Here is a 20,400-nt window from a genome sequence, read left to right on the forward strand (position 1 = left end):
GTACAGGTACATATAGGCAAGGATGCGGTGTATAGTAACAACCCTATCAGGGGATCCTGACCCTATCCTAATCAATACAGATCGCGGGGGGGGGGGGGCGCACCTAGATAGGTGTGGCGCCCAGCCCCAATGGCCAGCAGGTCGACTAACCAAGAGGGCCGTGGGCCAGCTTATACATGTCTCTCTAACAATTATCTCAGGTTACATTTTGTCAAAAAAATATCTCAGGTTACATCATGTCAAAAAAAAGTATCTCAAGTTATATTCGTAAGCACATCAAAATAGCTAGTTACACTCATGTTTTCATCTTGCATCGACCGGACCTCCTCGTCAATAATCTGCAACCAAAATAAAAATATGCATCAGCACAAATATATATAGTCGTCCTTAACGAAAACAAGAGCATGAACTGAACTAACCTTATCAATTAGCTTGGTCAATTTTGATTAGTATTCAGCAACCTCATAATCTGGCAAATGTAACACAAATATCATAATCTGTACAAAAAAAAAAACTGGCACCCAGAAAATGACTAGAAAGATTTGAATACAAGCTAACTTGGTTGCAGCACTGCGACTACATGACAATTTGGGCTTTTTCATGCCCATCTAAGTTTCGCTAATTGTTCCTACCAGTTTCGTTCTTTCCAAGGGCCCAAAGCCTCCCCGCGGCAAGGATAGATTCGGAGACAACTCACGGCATGGACGCCTTCTTGTCGAAGACACAGCCGTTTTGTTCTTTCCAAATCATCCAGTCTGTAAGCAAAATAAAAGTGTCAAACCCTTTTCTACTCCGCTTTGGAAGGCGCTTAAGAGATGTAGTGGGAGCTGCTAGGAGTCACATATGTAACTGGCAGTCAAGGTTGTCACACAATCATTTTTTTTAGAAACCGTATATCAAAATCAAAATCTGACTGCACCACTATGTTTCTTGCGACGAAATCTACGAAATAGATTACACTTGGACAATTTTTGTGTAGAACATTTTCTTTTGAATGTGGAAAAATTGTTCTAGCAATATAAAAAACGTTCCGACTTGATGATATGACTGCTACTCATATGGATGACTCCTAATATTTCCAGATGTACTCCACCAATCTACAAATCAGAACTCGTTGACAGCTGGGGTGAGCTGCTGAAGGCTGGCCCATTGCAGCAGCCTATTCTACATCTCCCTGCTGGAGTTTGGACACGGTGAAAATGAACCTTCTTAAGAGATTTTGGGGGCAAAGGCCGTTAACACTTAGAGAGAGGGAGTCAAAGAGGGTGTTAAATGTTCCTTTCACGCATGACGCCCTGCAATCTAGGAAGTCATATTAAACGGCCTGCTCGGTGCAAAGGAATCGGATCACACGAATTCTGAGCACCCATGTATATGTGCTGCACGCGCACCGGCACATGGACCACGCACGACCGCGCATGAAGGACGCAGAGGTACACAAATTGGGCATCACGAGCAATCCGTGAAATTTTATAATTTGGATAGATTGGATTGGTTCCTCTCTACATAGATTAGTTGGTTTGTGAGAAGTGACAATCTGCACTGAAGTTCCAGGAACAGAATATATTCAACCCATTGGCGACCACTCATCCAATCGATTTACCATAAACAATATTCATGTATCTCTACCAATAAACTGTTTGTTACTGACATCAGAGGTAAAAACCTGAAATGTGAAAGCAAATACCTGTTAATTCACAGAACATGTTATTATTACAAAATCTTCAAGGCAATATAAAAAAGAAAAACACACATAAAAGCTTGACTTCTCTAACTATTCCAACAACTTAGTTGTATTTAATCATATTGTTGACAGCCAAATTTGGCATCTGCTGAGGTCGACGGTCTGACCGGTCGGGCCGACCGGTCAGACTGGTCTGGTCTGTACAGTCCGAGTAGAATTAGGGTTTTTGTAAAGAGTCCTCATGTAATCCTACTCGTGAAGGGGTACGTCTTCCCCGGCCTATAAATATAAAGGCTAAGGCCGATTGAGGTTGTTCCCAATCGAATCAATACAAAAATCGCAGTACTTTTATCTCTCAAACCCTAGCCTTTTCCAACCCTAGATTGCTTTCTTCCTTCGTCTCGACAGCGTTTGAAGACGTTCTGAGTGGCCTGCCGACCTCAGGACAACCCTACGTTCACGAGCTCCGACGGGGTCCCTCCCGAGCTCGCTGTTCTAGGTCTTCGCGAGTTCCCTGCCTGCACCGGTCAGACCGTCGGCGAAACCGGTCAGACCGGTCCGCCCAGGGTTTTCGCTGTGTTGATCATTTTGACGATCGTCGCATGTTCTAGCGCATTCGAGTGTGTTGGCGCAATTCTGTGTCAACACACTTTTTGGCGACTCCGCTGGGGAATAGATTAATCTGGTTTTAAAACCGATCTGATGTACTCCCTGAAAAAGATGGGCTCTTCAGAAATCAACAAGGAGAACATCATCACGGCTACCATGGAGGAGCTCACCGAGGAGGAACGCAAGGCCTACCTTCTTGTGGAGGAGCACGTCAAGGCACAATTCTTGAAGGGCTTCAAGAAGGATCGTGGTGGCCTCGTCAAAAGGGTGGAGGAGTTCGTGCTGCCGTCTCTCAAGCTTAACCAGGATAAGATTGAAGAGATCCCCAATGTAAGCCTTTCTCCATCTGATATGTTTGATAGGATGTCATCTTTAATGGATCAGAAGATTATTGCTGCACAAGCTGCCACAGGTGACATTTTAGTTAAATTGAGTAGTGATGTTGATGCGCTTAAAGGTAAGCAACCTATGTCAGATCCTAACTCATCAGATCCGAGTTCGGCTACCCCTGAGTTCACATCTGAACCACTTTATGGTATGCCGCCGAACTCGTTCCCAGGCCAAACCCCACCACCGTCGACCGTGCACACAGCATCGGTTAGACCGGTCCCACAGATCGGTCAGACCGGTTACTCAGTGACGCCTCTCGAGACAATTCCTGGTTCGGCTGCCCCTAGCCGAACTAATGAATTGTCACTTTATACACTGCCCCGCACTACTGTTGTAGCGGGAGGATCACAGGGATCTGGACCTAATCAAGGACCGATCCCAACTTCATTACTGACGATGGCGCATGGAAATCCTAATGCACATCGGTTTTTTGAGTTCTATACCAGCCAGCACTAACAAGCCGATCTTCTTAAGTTCAAAGAGGATCTGGCAAATGCGATTAAGAGTAGGCTTGGGGTGGATATGGGTACTACACGTTTATATCAAAAACCTTATCCCGCTGAGTTTGATTTTACTCCTTTTCCTGCTGGTTGGCGTATTCCTGAGTTTACTAAATTTAATGGTGATGATTCTCGTACAACTTGGGAACACGTTAGTCAATATGTATTGCAGTTAGGGGAAGCTGGTTTTAATGATGCTTTACGTGTGCGTTTATTTTCTTTATCTTTGACTAGAACGGCTTTCTCTTGGTTTTCTTCACTTGCTCCTAACTCTATTTGCAATTGGGCTCAATTGGAGCGTTAATTTCATGATCACTTCTTTAGTGGGGAAACCGAAGCGAAATTGTTGGATTTAACATCGATTAGGCAAGGACGTGATGAATCTTCTTCGGATTATTTCAAAAGATTTAAAGAAATTAAAAATCGGTGTTTTAGTTTGACAATTTCCGAAAAAGATTTGGCGGATTTGGCATTTAATGGTTTACGTTCTTATTTGAAAGAGAAACTTGAGGGCTTTGAATATCATACCGTGAATTTCTTGCAAGTCAAAGTCATGGGTTTAGAATTTAAACTTAAAAATGCCAAAGATACTTTCAAGCCTCATCGGTCCAACACACACATTCTTGATCATGATTCGTATGGTTCGGACGATGATAGTAAGGAAGTATATGCCGCTGAATTTGTTTGGCCATCAAAGGCCAAACCCGGTTCGGTTCCGTCTCTCAAGCCGATTCAAAATAATCGGCAAGAGGAGCCGAAGTTTACTTTTGATGTTTCTAAGTGTGATCAGATTTTTGATGAATTGCTTAAGAATGGTAACATCCGATTATCGCATGCTATTCCATCTCCCGATGAGCTTAAACGACATGCATATTGTAAGTGGCATAACTCTACATCTCATGCTACTAATGATTGTAATGTTTTTCGTCGACAGGTACAATCGGCCATTAATGAAGGACGATTAGTACTTTCTGAGATGCAGATTGACAAAACTCCTTTCCCTATTCATACACTGGAATTGAACAATCCAAATGTGCTCATTCGGCCGGAACAAGCCGAAGGAGCCAAGGGAAAGCATGTTGTCATCGGTGATCCAAGACCGATGAACACAAGTGACAAGATCCTTGCCCGAGAAGTTATCAAAGAGAAAACTGATGATGGCAAGAGTACTCTGAAGATCATTGTCAAGAATCCCAGACTCGGGGGGCAATGGAGCTCTCCACCAGAAAATCGGTCTGCTGGTCAGGCACGACCGGTCAGACCGGTGTCTCCGACCGGTCAGACCGGTCCGAACGGTCAGACCGGTTCTTCCAACCGGTCAGACCGCCCTGGTGACCGTCCCCGGACCTTCAAGCCAAAACGTCCGGAAGTGGGTACTTGGAAGACCAACGAAGTGAAGGTGTTGGGAAGAACTGCTAATCAGAAGCCACCTTCAACCAGTTGCTGAATAAGTACACAAAGGCCGTTCAAAACGATCGGCCGCTAAAAAAGAGACCGCGATCACCACTGCGCCAAGATCGTCCAGCGTCCCCGAGGAGGGAGTTCAGCAGGCACAGAGATGATGTTGTCACATTGTATCCTCCTCAGAAGATGTATGCTACCATGCCATGGATGCCACCGGCGTCAAATGCAACAAATCCGGTGTGGGAGCATGAAGGGATATGGATGCAGTGTTTTCCGATGCCTTATCCTCCACATTATCAGGGGGAAAGCTCCAGAGTACCAGTACATGACCAATTGGGATCACGCCAATCTGGTCCAATGCAGCAGGCTGCACCGGTCAGACCGGTCACCTCCGACCGGTCAGACCGGTCTCATCAGAGGCCGGGCCAAGCTCCTGTTCCAAGGTTCGAGTATCGCGTCAAGGAGAAGAAAGGGGAGCAGAAGCCTATGGCTGACCCAAAGAAGTTTAAAGCCAATGTTGTGATTCAAATCGGTGAAATCAAAGTGCCCATAAAAGATACGAGCAAGAAACCGATGGATATAGATACATCGGTTGATGTTCCTTCACAAAAGTCGGTCATGGCCAATGATCATGAGGCCAGTAGCAGCAGGGGTGCAGCGGATAAGTACCATCAGCCTAGATGGTGCCCTTCAGGATTAACTCATACGCAAAAAAGGAAATTGCAGCGCCTCCGCAACAAAGAAAAGAAGGAACAGGAGAAGGAGAAGATGAGGGATGAGGAATTCAACAGATACAGGCCTATGTTCCCTCAAGGCAAGGTGTGGAAGGCTAAGACAGCTGACCAGCCAGACAGACCGGTCGAACCGCCGCAACCGACCGGTCAGACAGACCGATCGAGCCCAGTACAGAGGCAACAGCCGAATCGGCGCCGCCTGTTTCAGTTTCTTCTGTTGATGAAGCCCCAGCAGTTCCTCCGACATCAGAAGACGAAGAGTTGGTAGACTACGAAGCGTCTCCAGAGCGCGCCAATATGGAGATCAATGTGGTGCACTTATCTTCGGATTACTTCGTGGTTCCGGAGGAGGATTTGGCTCATCTTCAGTTCGGGCCCCGTGAAGCTGTGTTCCAGAAACCAAGCGAGAAAGACAATCATCTGAAGGCTCTTTATGTGAGGGGACACATCAACGGGAAGCCGGTAACTCGCATGCTAATAGATGGTGGGGCCATTGTAAATCTTATGCCCTACTCGCTGTACAAGAAGCTCGGTGGCCAAGACGAAGATTTGATCAAGACGAACATGACCATCAGTGGTGTTGGAGGGAGCGAGCCCCTTAGCGCCAAAGGAGTTGCTTCCATGGAGCTCACCATTGGAAGTAAGACGCTTGCTACAGCTTTCTTCGTCGCGGAAATGCAAGGTAACTACAATTTGATTCTTAGGAGGGATTGGATTCATGCAAATCAGTGTGTTCCTTCTACCTTGCATCAGTTTCTTGTTCAGTGGATCGGCGATGAGGTTGAGATTGTCCATGGGGACACTTCATCCTTTGTTGCTTTAGCCGATTCGGATTCCATTAGTGCACACGACAACGTCAAGTGTTTATCGGGCGTGGACCTGTCCGATTATGATTTGATCAGTTGCACTAAGGATGGTTTTGTTTCTGCTGTACTAAAGCCGATGGATAATCGGCTAAATCATTTAATGTAAATCAGATGAGTACAACAGACACTCCAGAGGAGCCCGGTCAGACCGCCAGTGCCGACCGGTCAGACCGGTCCTGTCCCGTTCGGCGCACAGGGCCTACCGGTCAGACCGGACACCCCGACCGGTCAGACCGGTCCAACGCAGAGTGGCTGCAGCAGAGGCTAGATCAATATCGGGCGCGTACGAACGATATGTGTGAAGCCATTGAAGATTCTGGTGATCTAGATAAGTTGGGCCAAGGGTTTACATCGGCTGATCCTTTAGAAAAGGTAGACATTGGTGATGGAACTATTCCTAGGCCGACCTTTGTAAACAAAAATTTATCGGCTGAATATAAAGCCGATTTGGTTGATTTATTAAAAGAATATGTTGATTGTTTTGCTTGGGAATATCATGAAATGTCTGGTTTGAGTCGTGATCTTGTTGAGCATCAGTTACCAATTAAAACCGGTTTTAGACCATATAAACAACCGGTTAGGCGTTTCAATCCCATTATTTATGACCGAATTAAAACTAAAATTAATTGTTTACTTGATGCTGGATTTATTCGGTCTTGTCGAATAGAGATTGATCCTAAGAGAGTTGAAGCCATGAAGAAGGTTGAAGCCCCTACATGCAAAAAAGATTTACAGAAGTTCTTGGGCAAGGTAAATTTCTTGAGAAGATTTATATCTAACTTATCCGGAAAGATCGATGCTTTTACTCCTATTCTTTGGTTAAAAGATGAAACCGAATTTACTTGGGGGGCAAAATAGCAAGAAGCATTTGAGAAGATCAAAATTTATTTGTCTTCACCACCCGTACTCAAAGCACCTAGGAGAGGAGTACCTTTCAGACTTTATGTGGCTGCTGAAGATAAGGTTATTGGGGCTGTTTTGACTCAAGAGACCGAAGGGAAGGAATATATTATTACATATTTAAGCCGACGGCTTATTGATGCGGAGACGAGGTATACATTTATTGAGAAGTTATGTTTGTCTCTTTATTATGCTTGTACCAAATTGAGACATTATCTGTTATCTAGTACTTGCATAGTAGTATGTCAAACCGATGTGATCAAACATATGTTACAGAAACCGATTTTGAGTGGTAGAATCGGTAAGTGAGCTTATGCTTTGGTTGAGTATGATTTGACTTGTGAACCTTTAAAATCTATGAGAGGCCAAATTGTGGCGGATTTTATTGTTGAGCATCGGATTAATGACAAGCATGATTTAGAAGTCGGCTATATTACTTGCACACCATGGAAGTTGTACTTTGATGGATCGATTTGTGATGATGGTCAAGGGATTGGTGCCTGCTGCGTTGATGCATCCTATTATTAAACCATGGCCGTTCCGAGGTTGGGGGTTGGATTTCATTGGACAAATTAATCCTCCATCTTCAAAGGGGCATCGCTTTGTGTTGGTTGCTACGGATTATTTCACTAAATGGACCGAAGCGGTTCATTTGAAGAATATGACGCATAAAGAGGTAATTGAGTTTATTACTGATCATATTATTCATAGATTCGGCATTCCACAAACTTTGACAACGGATCAAGGTACTTCATTTATATCAAAAGAAGTGCGTGCCTTTGCCGAATCTTACAAGATTAAATTGCTCAATTCATCTCCATACTATGCTCAGGCCAATGGGCAGGCCGAGTCTATTAATAAGTTTTGATCAAACTTGTAAAGAAGAAGATAGAAGAAAATCCTAGGAGGTGGCATGAAGTGTTATCCGAAGCATTATAGGCTCATCGTATATCTAGACATGGTGCTACTAAGGTTACTCCTTTTGAGCTTGTGTATGGTCAAGAGGCCGTTTTACCCGTTGAGGTGAATCTGGACGCATATAGATTAGCAAAACAAAATGACCTCTCCGCTGTTGATTATCATGATATGATGATGGATAATATTGATGAGGTGACCGGCAAGCGTTTGAAGGCTTTGAAGAAAATTGAGAAGGACAAACTTCGGGTGACTAGAGCCTACAACAAGAAGGTAAAACTTAAGTCTTTTCAGGTTGGAGATCTAGTTTGGAAGACAATTTTGACTCTTGGGATGAAAAGCAACAAGTTTGGCAAATGGTCGCCAAGTTGGGAGGGTCCATACAAGATCGTCAAGGTTACCTCCGGTAATTCATATATGATGGAGACGGTGCAAGGTGAGCGTCTACCTAGAGCTATCAACGGGAGATACTTGAAGAAATTTTATCCTAGCATATGGCAAAGTGCATGAAAACAAAGACGGCCGGTATTATATATCGCCCTTAGTTTTGTTTTTAAACTTATATGCTCTGTGTAAAACATGTACATCAGGATAGTTCTTGCTTTTTGGCTTATGAAACTCACCAAAAAGCAGGGGGGCATATGTTGACAGCCAAATTTGGCATCTGCTGAGGTCGACCGGTCTAACCGGTCGGGCCGACCGGTCAGACCGGTCTGTACAGTCCGAGTAGAATTAGGGTTTTTGTAAAGAGTCCTCATGTAATCCTACTCGTGAAGGGGTATGTCTTCCCCGGCCTATAAATATAAAGGCTAAGGCCGATTGAGGTTGTTCCCAATCGAATCAATACAAAAATCGCAGTACTTTTATCTCTCAAACCCTAGCCTTTTCCAACCCTAGATTGTTTTTTTCCTTCGTCTCGACGGCGTTTGAAGACGTTCTGAGTGGCCTGCCGACCTCAGGACAACCCTACGTTCACGAGCTCCGACGGGGTCCCTCCTGAGCTCGCTGTTCTAGGTCTTCGCGAGTTCCCTGCCTGCACCGGTCAGACCGGTCGGCGAAACCGGTCAAACCGGTCCACCCAGGGTTTTCGCTGTGTTGATCGTTTTCACGATCGTCGCACGTTCTAGCGCATTCGAGTGCGTTGGCGCAATTCTGTGTCAACACATATATTACCAGCGTTTTGTTCTAGGTTGCTAGAAATGTCCACTCAATTGTCTATAAAAGTGTCTTTTTTTAGGAACAATTCCTTTGCTTGAGAACTAGCATGATTGGCAACTTCCACTGCTTTTTTTTTTCATGGTCCAAACTTCCACTGCTTAATCAAAGCACATATCGAGTATTTAAAATTTGATAGTTTAATATTCCAATTGAGTTTAGTTTCACAGATCTAGTTTGAGAGGTCATATATCATACTATACTCTGGATGTTACATTAGAAGTCCATTTCAGAGGAAGTTAGAAAGCAGCAGTGGTCCTCATGTCGTGAAAACAGTAGTTTTATAGGCCATGGCGGTACGTTTCTAAACATGCCTCAAGTAATCTAGATATTAAGTTACTATGCATCACCTTCGTACTGTTTTGATGGTCTTGTAATCAAAAGCTGGGGTTGAACTTACAATGACAACCACAGTGCTTTCCATTGTGAATTTTACTTGTTTATAGCATCTTTTAGGCTATTCACTTCTAACAGAAATAGCTTCATGTTCCATGAAACCTAAAGTAAAAGAACTCTTGTGTTGATTTCTTCTATTGTTAATATTTCGGTTCTTATTTCATCTATATGCATAAAGCCACTTCTTAAAGAGATCATTCCTCTATTTTGATGTCCACGAATGAAGGAAGAGCTTTGACAGGTCCACTTTTCGCAATGAAGAAGAATTTCAGTCTCCAGAAAAGTCACACTAGTCCAATTTTCACAGATAAGGGCATGAAGCATGAAATGGAGAAAAGAATAAATGGTCAAATTTCAGCTGTACACATGCCTTTTTCACCGTTCAAGTTTGCTCATAAGATCTTCAAGTCGTGGCAGTTCTTGTAATATGTCGTTCCAGTTTGGCATACCCTATAAGAACGAATCATACGCACATGTCAGTTATCATTATTCTCGTATTAGGGTATATTAGATTCAATGTTGTGTAAGCACTATTGGTGTGGTTCAATAATGTAATACCCAATAGTATTACATAATCAAGTCAAATAACAGATTTCTTTTCTAACAAAGTGAAATTGAGAGAAAAGGACAAAGTACTATTCCAGATCTTCTGACACGGCCATCCAGACGAAGGATTATGTAGACATCTTCACCAGGAGTGACGCCTTCAGACTCTTGCTGGTCACGTATCCAACTGAACCATAAGCAAGTAGAGGTCAAACTGGGGGAAACCTCTAACACAAAAAATTGATGCAACCAACTATGCTTTTTTTAGGGCAAGCAACCAACTATGCTAAAAATAACAGAAAAGGAACAGACAGAACTTGAAGTGTTGCCGTAGCTGTCCTTAGAAAAAGAAGTGATGTAGAGATAAAAACTACTAAAGTGAGTTGAACTAGCAAGTTATCATGAAATTTAGAAAAATTAAGGTACCTTAATGAAAAACCCAACATGACTTTCAAGTTTCAATGCTTATGGCATGTGATTTACAGGGACATCAGAATCTTCTACTTGTAGGGTTGATCTTTAGTTTATATATTTGTCTCATAGTTTTTGTTTTTTCCCTGCTATGCCATTTATCTTGTTGTGCTACGTTAGAATTTAGAAACAAAAAAATCATGAAACACAGTCTAATTACTTTTTGCAGTTCGATGAACATTTTAGGATTAAATGCATACATGTAAAGGGAGAAACTAAATGCACCTTTCCCACTGTTCAGGAGAGACAATATCTGCCTTAAACCGAACTTCAGCTTTCAAACGTGACTTTGCTGCAATAGATTCAGTACGTTTTTCAAAGTCACCCTGTCAAAAGAAAATTTGCAATAACCTATCAAAGAAAGGGGCAAAGCTTTTCGTACAAAATACACAAACTAAAGAGGCAAGTGAAGTGAAGTTTTTAGTATTTAGCCAATATGCTTATATGCAAGGCTGGTCTAACCCCAACTGAAGGAGCTGATGCAGCAGCTCTTCTTGTACCGAAACCCCTTGGTTTGGTTTGGTCTTTCTGAGAAGCGCCAAATATCACTGGAATAAGAAGAACACCTCGTTTGAGCAGTTCAGTCCGGTACCTCTCAGCTCTTTGCATGGCTCGAGTAACAGATGCTTTTGAACCTGCCAATATGACCTGTAACACACCTCAAACAACAATTCACTGAGTGAAAAAATTGGAAGCAATGAAAAAAGCTATTACAGAAAATGTTTGGTGGACATGAAAGATGAAAAATAAAATTATACTAACTGGCCTAGTAATGTCCCGGAGTTGAACAAGCTCAATAATGCGATTAGTTGACAGGCGCACAGGTAATCTCGAAAGGGTTTCATTACGAGAAATTTGTGTGATTTGCTTCTCTTCTTTCTTGTTTTCCCAGAAGTACAAAGCCACAAGCACAACAATACCTGCAGTATACTGATTTAAAATTTTGATCATTTTAGTGTAATTAATAGCAAAAGAAATAAAACAAAGTTGTTATTCGTATTTTCTAAAAGAAAATTGATTAACAAAAAGACAAACACATTAGATTCTTCAACCTCAGAACACTGTTAACTACATGCAAGGTATATCTTTTATTGCACGCCAATTTACCTCCAATATTGATGGCAGCATTCCCAGCAGTTTCTAGAAGATCAGGAGCACCATCACCTCCTTGAACTGCTAGTATAAGTCGAGGAATGGTAAAGAATGTTGAAATTCCTGCTGCTGCTGTTAAAGCTACATAGAAGAATCTTCGGACACCACGGAATGGTGCTTGTACTTCACTAATGAGTTTCAGGTCTCTTCGGAACCCAGAACCAATATCTTCTCCGCCACGTAAAGCCTGAAATAAAGTTTGAAGATCAAATTACTGTATTAAAGTGTGTTGTAAATCCCGGCGAGCTCCCGTCACCAGCGATCACCTGTAGGCACTCCCAGACCCAAGAACCCACGAGTTTGGGTCAAGAACACAACACGAACACTTGGACACAGATTTGGTGCTGCAAAAACTTGGCAGCCTTCTCTGTATGTGATTGCTGAATATAAAAGAGTACAAAGACTCGATCATGGCGACTATCTCGCCCTACATGTGCGGCATGCCACTTCCTTGGCCGTGCCATCCCACGTCCAGCGCCAACGCCGCACAGATCCTGAAGACGCGCTCCACACACAGGCATGGAGCTCCTACAGACTCGCTCAGCCATGTCTAACGGCTGGCTTATTCAGCTGAAGCTAACTACAACTAAAATGCGCAGGATTATAAGTATTCTTCTCCTAATCCTGACGCAGTGACTTGAGGTTGACAACGCCCACTCGATCACGTAGCTCCTGGAACAAAACGCAACCCAAGGACTTCATCAGAATGTCCGCAAGCTGATCCTTGGTAGAAATCTGCTCGAGGACGATCTTCCCACCATCCATGCACTCCCTGATGTAGTGAAACTTTGTATCTATGTGCTTGCTTCTTCCGTAATGGACGGGATTCTTGCTGAGATCAATGGCGGACTTGTTGTCCACCTTGAGTATTGGCACTCCAGGCTCCGAGCCAATTAGGTCCCTCAGCAGCCGAGTCAGCCATACTTTCTGACATGCGCCTGGTGACACTGCAATGTACTCCACCTCGCACGAGGACAGGGCCACCACCTTCTGCTTGCTCGATTGCCAGGTGATAGGACTCTATCCCAGACAATACAGCACACTGCTGGTGCTTCTCTGATCATCAATGTCACTGTCATGATCACTGTCAGCTGATGCTCCTCCCTCTTCCCCGTGCTGTAGAACACACCATGATGAAGTGTTCCAGCTACATACCGGAGAATATGCTTCACCGCTGCCCGGTGATCCTTGTGCGGCTCCTCCCATGTAAGCGATGTCTGGGCGCGTGTTCACCAAATACCGGAGCCACCCCCCCCCCCCCCACCCAACACTGTGGCACTCTGTCGCATCCACCAGAGGGCTCTTGCTTGTCTTGCTCAGCTTCAACCTGGACTCCATGGGCACAGCATAGACATTGCACCCTGCCATGCCGCTCCGCTCAACCAGCTTTTCAGGCTACTGGCCCGATGCTGATCCCTCCTTTCATCTGCCTTACTTCAAGTCAAAGGTAATAAGACAGCAACCCAAGGTTCCTCATCTTGAACAGCTTCATCATCTCGCCCTTGAACTTGTTGATGCCGTGACGTCCCGTGATGATCAGGTCGTCGAAGTACATGCCGACGATGAGACGCGCCTCTCCCTTGCCGCGCATGCACACGCCATGCTCCGTCGTGCTCTTCTGGAAACCAAGCGACAGAAGACTGCCGTCGAGCGTGGCATTCCAGGCACTGGGGTGCCTGACGAAGTCCATAAAGCACCTTCTTGAGCTTCAACACCTTGTGTTCAGCTCCTTCTGCAACAAACCCGGCTGGCTATGCAACATACACCTCCTCAGCCAAGTCCCCATTCAGGTACGCGCTTTTCACATCCATGTGATGGACCTCTCACCCTTCTTGCGCAGCGACCGCCAAGAGCAACCTGACAGACTCCAATCGTGCATCTGGAACAAAAACATCCTCAAAATCAATACCTGGGTGTTGAACATAGCTCTTCGCCACCAGGCGTGCTTTGTGCTTCACAATCTCCCGGTGTTCATCCCGTTTGACCTTGAATACCCACTTCAGCCTAATTGGCTTGTGGCCAGCAGGAAGGTTGACGAGATTCTAGGTCTTGTTCTCCTCAATCGATGTCATCTCCTCCTCCATTGCACGCTGCCAGCACTGGTGCTTCTCCGCCTCCTTGAACGACGTTGGCTCTTCTACGGTGGTGAAACACAACTCCCTAGCATCGAGGTCCTGTGCTGCCAAGCCAGGCGACGTGCTCGGACCCAGCACGTTGTCGAGTGTACGGAAGCGAACAGGGGCATTGTCATCGTGGTCGGCGTCCAGTGCATCGTGGAGGTTGCTTGGTGGCATTGCGAACTTCACGCGCTTGGGCGACGCAGGGGTCGCGATTGGTGTTGTCGCGGATGACATTGTGGGAGCCACCGGTCCGCAGATGTCCCCGTGCACCAGGTCGAGGATGTCCGCCACCCTCCGCTTTGCCTACGCCGGAACGCATTCCACCACTGCTCGCCGCTGCTTCCCTGCCAGATAGCTGTCGTACACCTGATCAACATGATCAATGTGCAGCAACCCACGCACCATGTCACCGTTGGAGAGCTTGCGGAGCACCTGGAAGCTGATGTGGCCGAAACGTTGTTGCCATCTCCACGCCGCGCTGTCAGACACACGGGACGTGCAATTGTGGAGGCGGATGGTTGTACGGACAGTTGAGGGAGCGCCACATCCGAGCAAGTAGCCTCCTCTGCTCGTCGCAGATCCGCATCACCCCATGCTCGATGTGGATGTCGTAGCCGTTGTCGTCCAGCTGACAAATGCTGATGAGGTTGGTATCGAGGCGCGGGATGTAGCAGACATCCGTCAGCTCCCTGTGTTCGCAAGTCTTGCAAGCGAACAGAATCATCCCGCGCCCTTCAATGTTGACGACAGAGCCATCACCGAACATCATCGTCCCGTAGACGCTGTCATCAATCTCGGAGAAGACGGCACGCGTCCCGCTCATGTGGTTGGTCGCCCACGTGTCGAGGTACCGGAGGGTGTCATTGACATCGCCCTTGACATCGATCTGCGCAAACGTCCTAGCCTCCTCCATGTGAACCGGTCCTCTCCACGGGACCGGCCTTGCCACTGCCACCGCGTTGACCCCAGCTGCTGGCGGCCTTGGGTGGATCTGGATGGAGCTCAACATCGCCATCAGCAAGGTGGGCTCCTCCTCTTCTCCTTGGGCAACATGGGCCGCGCCGTCCTTGGGCTTTGTGGGGCAATCGCGGGCACAATGGCCCGTCTTGCCGCACCGACGACACTCACCGCGCTTCACTTCCTAGCCCGGTCCAGCGCTCGCCCTGCCGCCGCCAGACCCGCACCACAGTTTCCCCGGCGATTGCCGAGCTTTGGTTTCCCTTAGGCTACCTTGAGCCGGCCGGTGACCTCTATCGGCAGAGTGTCGATGTTGAGGAGCATCTCGATGGAGACAACGAAGCTGCCAGTACCTCGAACGGGCGACTCGGAGGTACTTCGCTACTACCTTCGCCTCCGGCTCTGGGTTGCCGAGGATTGCCAATCGCTGCACGATGTTGGAAAGACGCAAGGAGAAGTCCTCAACTAACTCACCGTCACGGAACGCAATTTGCTCATACTCGGCGCGGAGGTACTGTACCATCGACTTGCGCACTCGCTCGTCCCCGACGCACATAGTGCAGATCGCCTCCCATGCCGCATTGGTCGACGACTTAGTTGCTAGGGTTGGGACCATCTCCGGCGGGATGCTGCTACAGATTGCCTCCAGCGCGGTGCGATCATCATGGAAGTCGACGCCGCCGACCTCGACTACTTCCCAGAGATGCGCACCTGCAGCTTCAGCTTCATCAGCAGCGACCATGAATCGTAATTCGTCTTCGTCAGCTGCGGCCAATTGCCGGAGCCGCCGGTCTCGCGGATGACGCGCTCGAGGACGATCTCTAGAGGACAGCGTGCGCCCCTGGTACGTGATCAGCGTGAAGGCGAATGGCTTGGAGACGGCGCGTGCTTCGGAGAATTCCCCTTCGGCGAGCGTGGTGGAGTCTTGTTGCCACCCGACATCCCGACCCTGTCCGACGGCTGTGACGACTGGCCACAGCCCTTGGGTGAAGCCATGGCGATGATGGTCCCTCTCTCTCGGTTGTGATGCCAATTGTTATAAATCCTGGACAGCTCCCATCACCGGTGATCACATGTAGGCACTCCCAAACCCAAGAACCCACGAGTTTGGCTCAAGAACACAACACGAACACTTGGACAGAGATTTGGTGCTGCAAAAACTTGGCAGCCTTCTATGTATGTGTTGTCGATCAAAACCCACCGGCGAGTAGTGACAGGCAACACGAGGAGCCGGGAGGCTGCCGGGGCGCTGGCTGGCACCGGTCCCTCGGTCAACGGCCCAGATCCTGGCACACGCCGTCGCTTCCGGAGATGCAGGGAGTGCCACCTGATCTATACCCGATCAGGAGGGTGCGAACGTGCCTTTGATGATTTGCCTACAAGCACAGACACGTGTAAACATTAGTCCGAGCCGTGGTCGGCTCCCCGGGACGACTCTTGCATCGGCTTTAAAGAGCCGATCGAGTCCCGGTGTCAGATTGGATCTGCATATCCAGATGTTAATGGATAAAGCAAATAACTGCAAAAACTGCTTCAATTAAATCTAGCTAATCTAATCCATGACGGTAAAAGCTTCACTGCTAGATCGGAACATCCTACACGTAGTTAGGCCTAACGAGCGTAAAAGATAACCGAACCTTGACCAGAAAAGAGGCCTAAGAACAAGCGAAAGCCGATTCCCGGATCAATCCCAATTAAGATCAAGGCAAAGCATCTAATACGTCGCCGGATCGTCCAACCCGTTTGCGAGGCCTAAACTAGCAGATATTACGCCAATTCTTAAGTATAAAAACTAACCATAACAGATTAGATCTACTAGATAAAAAAGGAGTAGAGTGTCATCTCTACGCGACTAATTCCATGCAACGAGAATTAGTATAAGATTAAAACATGATCGCGCAGAGATGACATGATGTTCGTAGATGATAAGCAACAAAAGCACGATGAATCTACTAAAAATCATGCTACGAAAATCAGGATAACTAGCACTACTCGCTATCAAAAACGCTTCAGTACGAGTAATACCAAGGTAAAAGCAAGAACAACACTGTCCTGATCGCAAGAAGCGATCGGGGCAGCATGGCACTTACTTGGACGAAACCCTAGAATTAGGAGTGGCGGTGCGCCGAGAGTTGTTGTTTGCAAAAGTTGATGACGTTCTTTCTTTACGAATGTCAGAGGGTACATATTTATAGTCTTGTAGACTTGACGACTAAGTTAAACAAAACCTAGTCCAATACGAAAACTAATCTATCTCTAATAATTACAGATAAAGAGAGCCCATTGGCTCCCGACGCACACAGATAAGAAGAGCCCATCGGCTCTTGGCATGGACCACAATCGCCTCTTCCCTGGACAATCTGTATAGGCCCATCGGCAGCTTCGGCCCATATCCTTCTCGACCAAATTCTGGTGGTAACACAGCCGATTCACGAGCCTTCTTTAATTTCCGCACTAAACCCAACTTGCTCTCGTCTCATTAATTAACCCTGTTAATTTATGGCGATAACAAGATTGCTGAATATAAGAGTACAAAGACTCGATAATGGTGACTATCTCACCCTACTTGCGTGGCATGCCACTTCCTGCCGTGCCATCCCACATCCAGCACCAACGCCACGCAGATCCTGAAGACGCGCTCAGCACACAGGCATGGAGCTCCTACAGACTTGCTCAGCCACATCTAACGGCTGGCTTATTCAGCTAAAGCTAACTACAACTAAAATGCACAGGATTATACGTAACAAAGTGGTCAACCAATCAGACTTTAAGTCTTCAACTACAATCCACAGATTACTTTCTTTATCATCATGTGGTAATGCAGTAAAGATGGAAATTACAAACCTCTTCTTGAAGTTCCTTAAATTCTGGCGATGCTCTGAATGGCGCCAAGTCTGGATCATTAAGTATGGTACCAAATTTGAGATTGTAGTCCCGCAAAGCTGTCCTTAAACATTCTGCGGCCTTTTTGCTTTCTTCTCTGGTCCAAACAGATGCAGAAATTAAAATGACCAATAAAAAATTATGAATATGTTTATGGTGGCATCAATAGAATATAAATGAGGCATGCATATATTCTACCAAAAATTCCTGAAGACCTTGATTTCTGGCTATTGTAGTTTTGTTTAACAATGGGTTCTAGTGTTTTGCTATTTTTTGCCACCTACTGACATTAATGCGAAGCATTACTACACATGATATCACTGCTTCGTAGGTGAAAATTCTGATGAGCAGCCTAAACAAGCATGGTGCAAGGGTGCAAACGTTCAGTGGACCAGGAAAGTATCCTCACCTATAAGCATGGCAGCAGGCCTTGTTATACAGGGCTGCCTGGGCTTCAATAGGTGTCGGATTCAGCTCCAAGGCATTCTCAAATTGCTCAAGAGCATCCCTCACCTATACAGGTGCAAAACAAAAATGACAACAGAATGCAGGTATGAATCATATGATTATAGACGCCTCTCCAACAAAATGATAAAAAAATTGAATCCACAGAAGTGTTTGCTCAAACATGCAGTCTCTTGAGTGAGCCCATCTCAGAAATGTACTATGGACTTGTAAATACATCTAGGCAGTATAACAACAACATCATTGGCATTTATCTTTACCAGCTTGCTGATTCTTTTTTTCAGCAGAGTTCTAATTCCAGTTTCATGCCAGCCTAACACATGGCAGGGTAATTATTAGGAGAGAGAATGGGAAATTTCATCCCATGACACTCATCCGGAGTTAGCATATTCATAATCTTGGTAACTGTGCAATCAAACTAGCGTTAGAGTCGAGTGTCACTCGAGAACTGCAACAAGGCGCCTCGGGGTTACCCTGCCCTTGGATAAGAGCTCGAGGCCGAGGTTGACGCAGGATTCCGCGGTAGGTAACGGAACCGCCTCGGCCACCGCCTCCTTCTCCGGCGTCGGTGGGGAAGACGGGGACGACGAGGCGTTGGGGACGAGTACGATGCGTCCACGACGGCCAAAGGGAAGGGGAGAAACAGAGGGCTGGATTTGAAGGGTTGTGCTGGGGATTGGGCCGCCGCCGCCGGAGAGGAGGGTGATATGGGGCCGGAGAGCTGCGGCCGCGGCTGCTGTGGCGGCCGCCATTGCGGAGAGAGATCGAAGCTGAGGTGAGGTGGTCGTTTTTCCTGTTATCCTGAAGGAATTTTTGTTTCTTCCCTCTTCTTTTTCTTTCTCCGTCTCTGTCTAATGGGTAATTTGTTGGTGAAGGGGAAAAAAAGGAAAAGTTCAGTACATCTCTCCGAACCTCTGGATTTTAATCCGATGGCTTAAAGTTTATCTTTAAACTGCAGAGGATCTGTTCTGCTCAATGTTTGAAATTCATGGTTTTCTATTGTGCCGCGTCTACCTAAGTCCTACCCATAGTTATTAGGATCAAATCGGTCCGATCGTTAAGGGGCTGATTGGTTAACCGGATGGTCTGTGCCTGCATGGCCCTAGCGAGTCAGGCTGCCCTGGGCCAGGCTGTGAGCATACCTCTCTTGTTTGGTTGCACGCATCTATGGAGCATGGTTTTGGTGGGCAGTTTATTGGTTGGCAGGATGAGGATCTGCTCTAGCTATTTTTCTACTGCATGTGTGCTCAACCTGCATTTCGCGAGCCAGGCCCGCCAGAAACGGCCGATTCCCACATCTCTGCAGAGCCTGGCTACGAGGAGTGATTTGCACGTCGGGAGCCTGGCTCGTAGACTGGACCAGGCAACCAAACTGGTTCCTCCTGCATCCAGCGAGCTTGGTTCCTCCGCGTGCAGGTAATCAATCAGACCCTAGACCCTAAAACACCGAATCAGATATTATAGCGGTTTGGTTCATTTCACAGACTATTTATATAATTAGATCGGTAAAAACTGGTTAGACCTGGCGGTTTTTACGGAACCGGACGGTTTCAATTGAATCGGACTGTTTTTCATATAAAAATCATATGGGCCCCAAGTTAGACAAATAATATGTCCATTTTGATTCTTTCGACGAACTCTTTGCAATGGTGAACTTCACTTACACAATGTAACTGTGGCGACAAATCCTTTTATGTAATCCAGGGCCAATTTCTTATTCTCCTCAACTGTATTGATTAGTGCTTTCGAATTGAGAGCTCAAACCTTTTACTCGGAACCGTGAGAGCTCAAACCTTTTACTCGGAACCGTTTCATATTCATATGCAATTTCATATTCTATATTTATCCTTTCTTGGTTTTATTCTTCGATTTGCTTTCAGGAAAATTATTTTTGCGCGAGATCAATTAAGTTGTGCTTGGTTGATAGTTAACGGAGCAGCGGTGTAACGGTTGCAAGGGTTTGAACCGTGTCTGATTAGAGGTGTGGATCGCCAACGTTAAGTTCTCCACCAATCAAATTTATCATACTTATCGGAAGATCAGACTAGTGTTACATCAGTTGTGGTGAGGAGCTAGCTAGGGGGCTAGTGTGGAGGAGAGAACGAAGGAGAGATCTGCGAGTAGTGGTGTGAGCAGCGCAGCGAAGGCCACGCGCCGCGGCGTGGACGGTCGAAACCTAAGGTGTGGGGCTTG

The 20,400-nt window shown here is 46.2% G+C and overlaps 1 protein-coding gene across 3 annotated transcripts; it reads right to left on the minus strand.

Annotated features, from left to right (window-relative positions):
- Positions 1-185: 185 nt before the first annotated feature.
- Positions 186-19,474, minus strand: LOC120673857 (protein LOW PSII ACCUMULATION 1, chloroplastic-like). 3 transcript variants are annotated; one of them, XR_005674892.1, is made up of 11 exons: positions 18,681-19,474; positions 18,152-18,255; positions 17,704-17,839; positions 11,738-11,969; positions 11,393-11,550; positions 11,093-11,278; positions 10,856-10,956; positions 10,250-10,346; positions 9,984-10,063; positions 420-469; positions 186-338 (listed from the first exon to the last, which is right to left on the minus strand). XR_005674892.1 is itself a non-coding variant. In XM_039954899.1 (10 exons), the coding sequence occupies exons 1-9, from the start codon at positions 18,957-18,959 to the stop codon at positions 9,989-9,991; spliced, it is 1,368 nt and encodes a 455-aa protein (XP_039810833.1). In that variant the 5' UTR covers positions 18,960-19,474; the 3' UTR covers positions 1,435-1,666; positions 9,984-9,988. The 3 variants fall into 3 exon arrangements, 2 of the variants coding, with proteins under 2 accessions (XP_039810833.1, XP_039810832.1); XM_039954899.1 differs by lacking the exons at positions 186-338; positions 420-469 and adding an exon at positions 1,435-1,666; XM_039954898.1 differs by lacking the exons at positions 186-338; positions 420-469 and having other exon boundaries at positions 9,835-10,063.
- Between the last annotated feature and the right edge of the window lie 926 nt (positions 19,475-20,400).

Source organism: Panicum virgatum, chromosome 5N (genome assembly GCF_016808335.1).
Source record: "Panicum virgatum strain AP13 chromosome 5N, P.virgatum_v5, whole genome shotgun sequence".
NCBI lineage: Eukaryota > Viridiplantae > Streptophyta > Magnoliopsida > Poales > Poaceae > Panicum > Panicum virgatum.

What these genes read in the sequence shown, in the direction of transcription:
- LOC120673857 (XM_039954899.1), bottom strand. Translation starts at nt 18,959, where the DNA reads ATGGCGGCCGCCACAGCAGCCGCGGCCGCAGCTCTCCGGCCCCATATC. An exon ending in TCCGGGACATTACTAGGCCA is followed by an intron (nt 11,279 to 11,392) that starts GTTAGTATAATT and finishes GGTGTGTTACAG; the next exon opens with GTCATATTGGCAGGTTCAAA. An exon ending in GTGTCAGAAGATCTGGAATA is followed by an intron (nt 10,064 to 10,249) that starts GTACTTTGTCCT and finishes TCGTTCTTATAG; the next exon opens with GGTATGCCAAACTGGAACGA.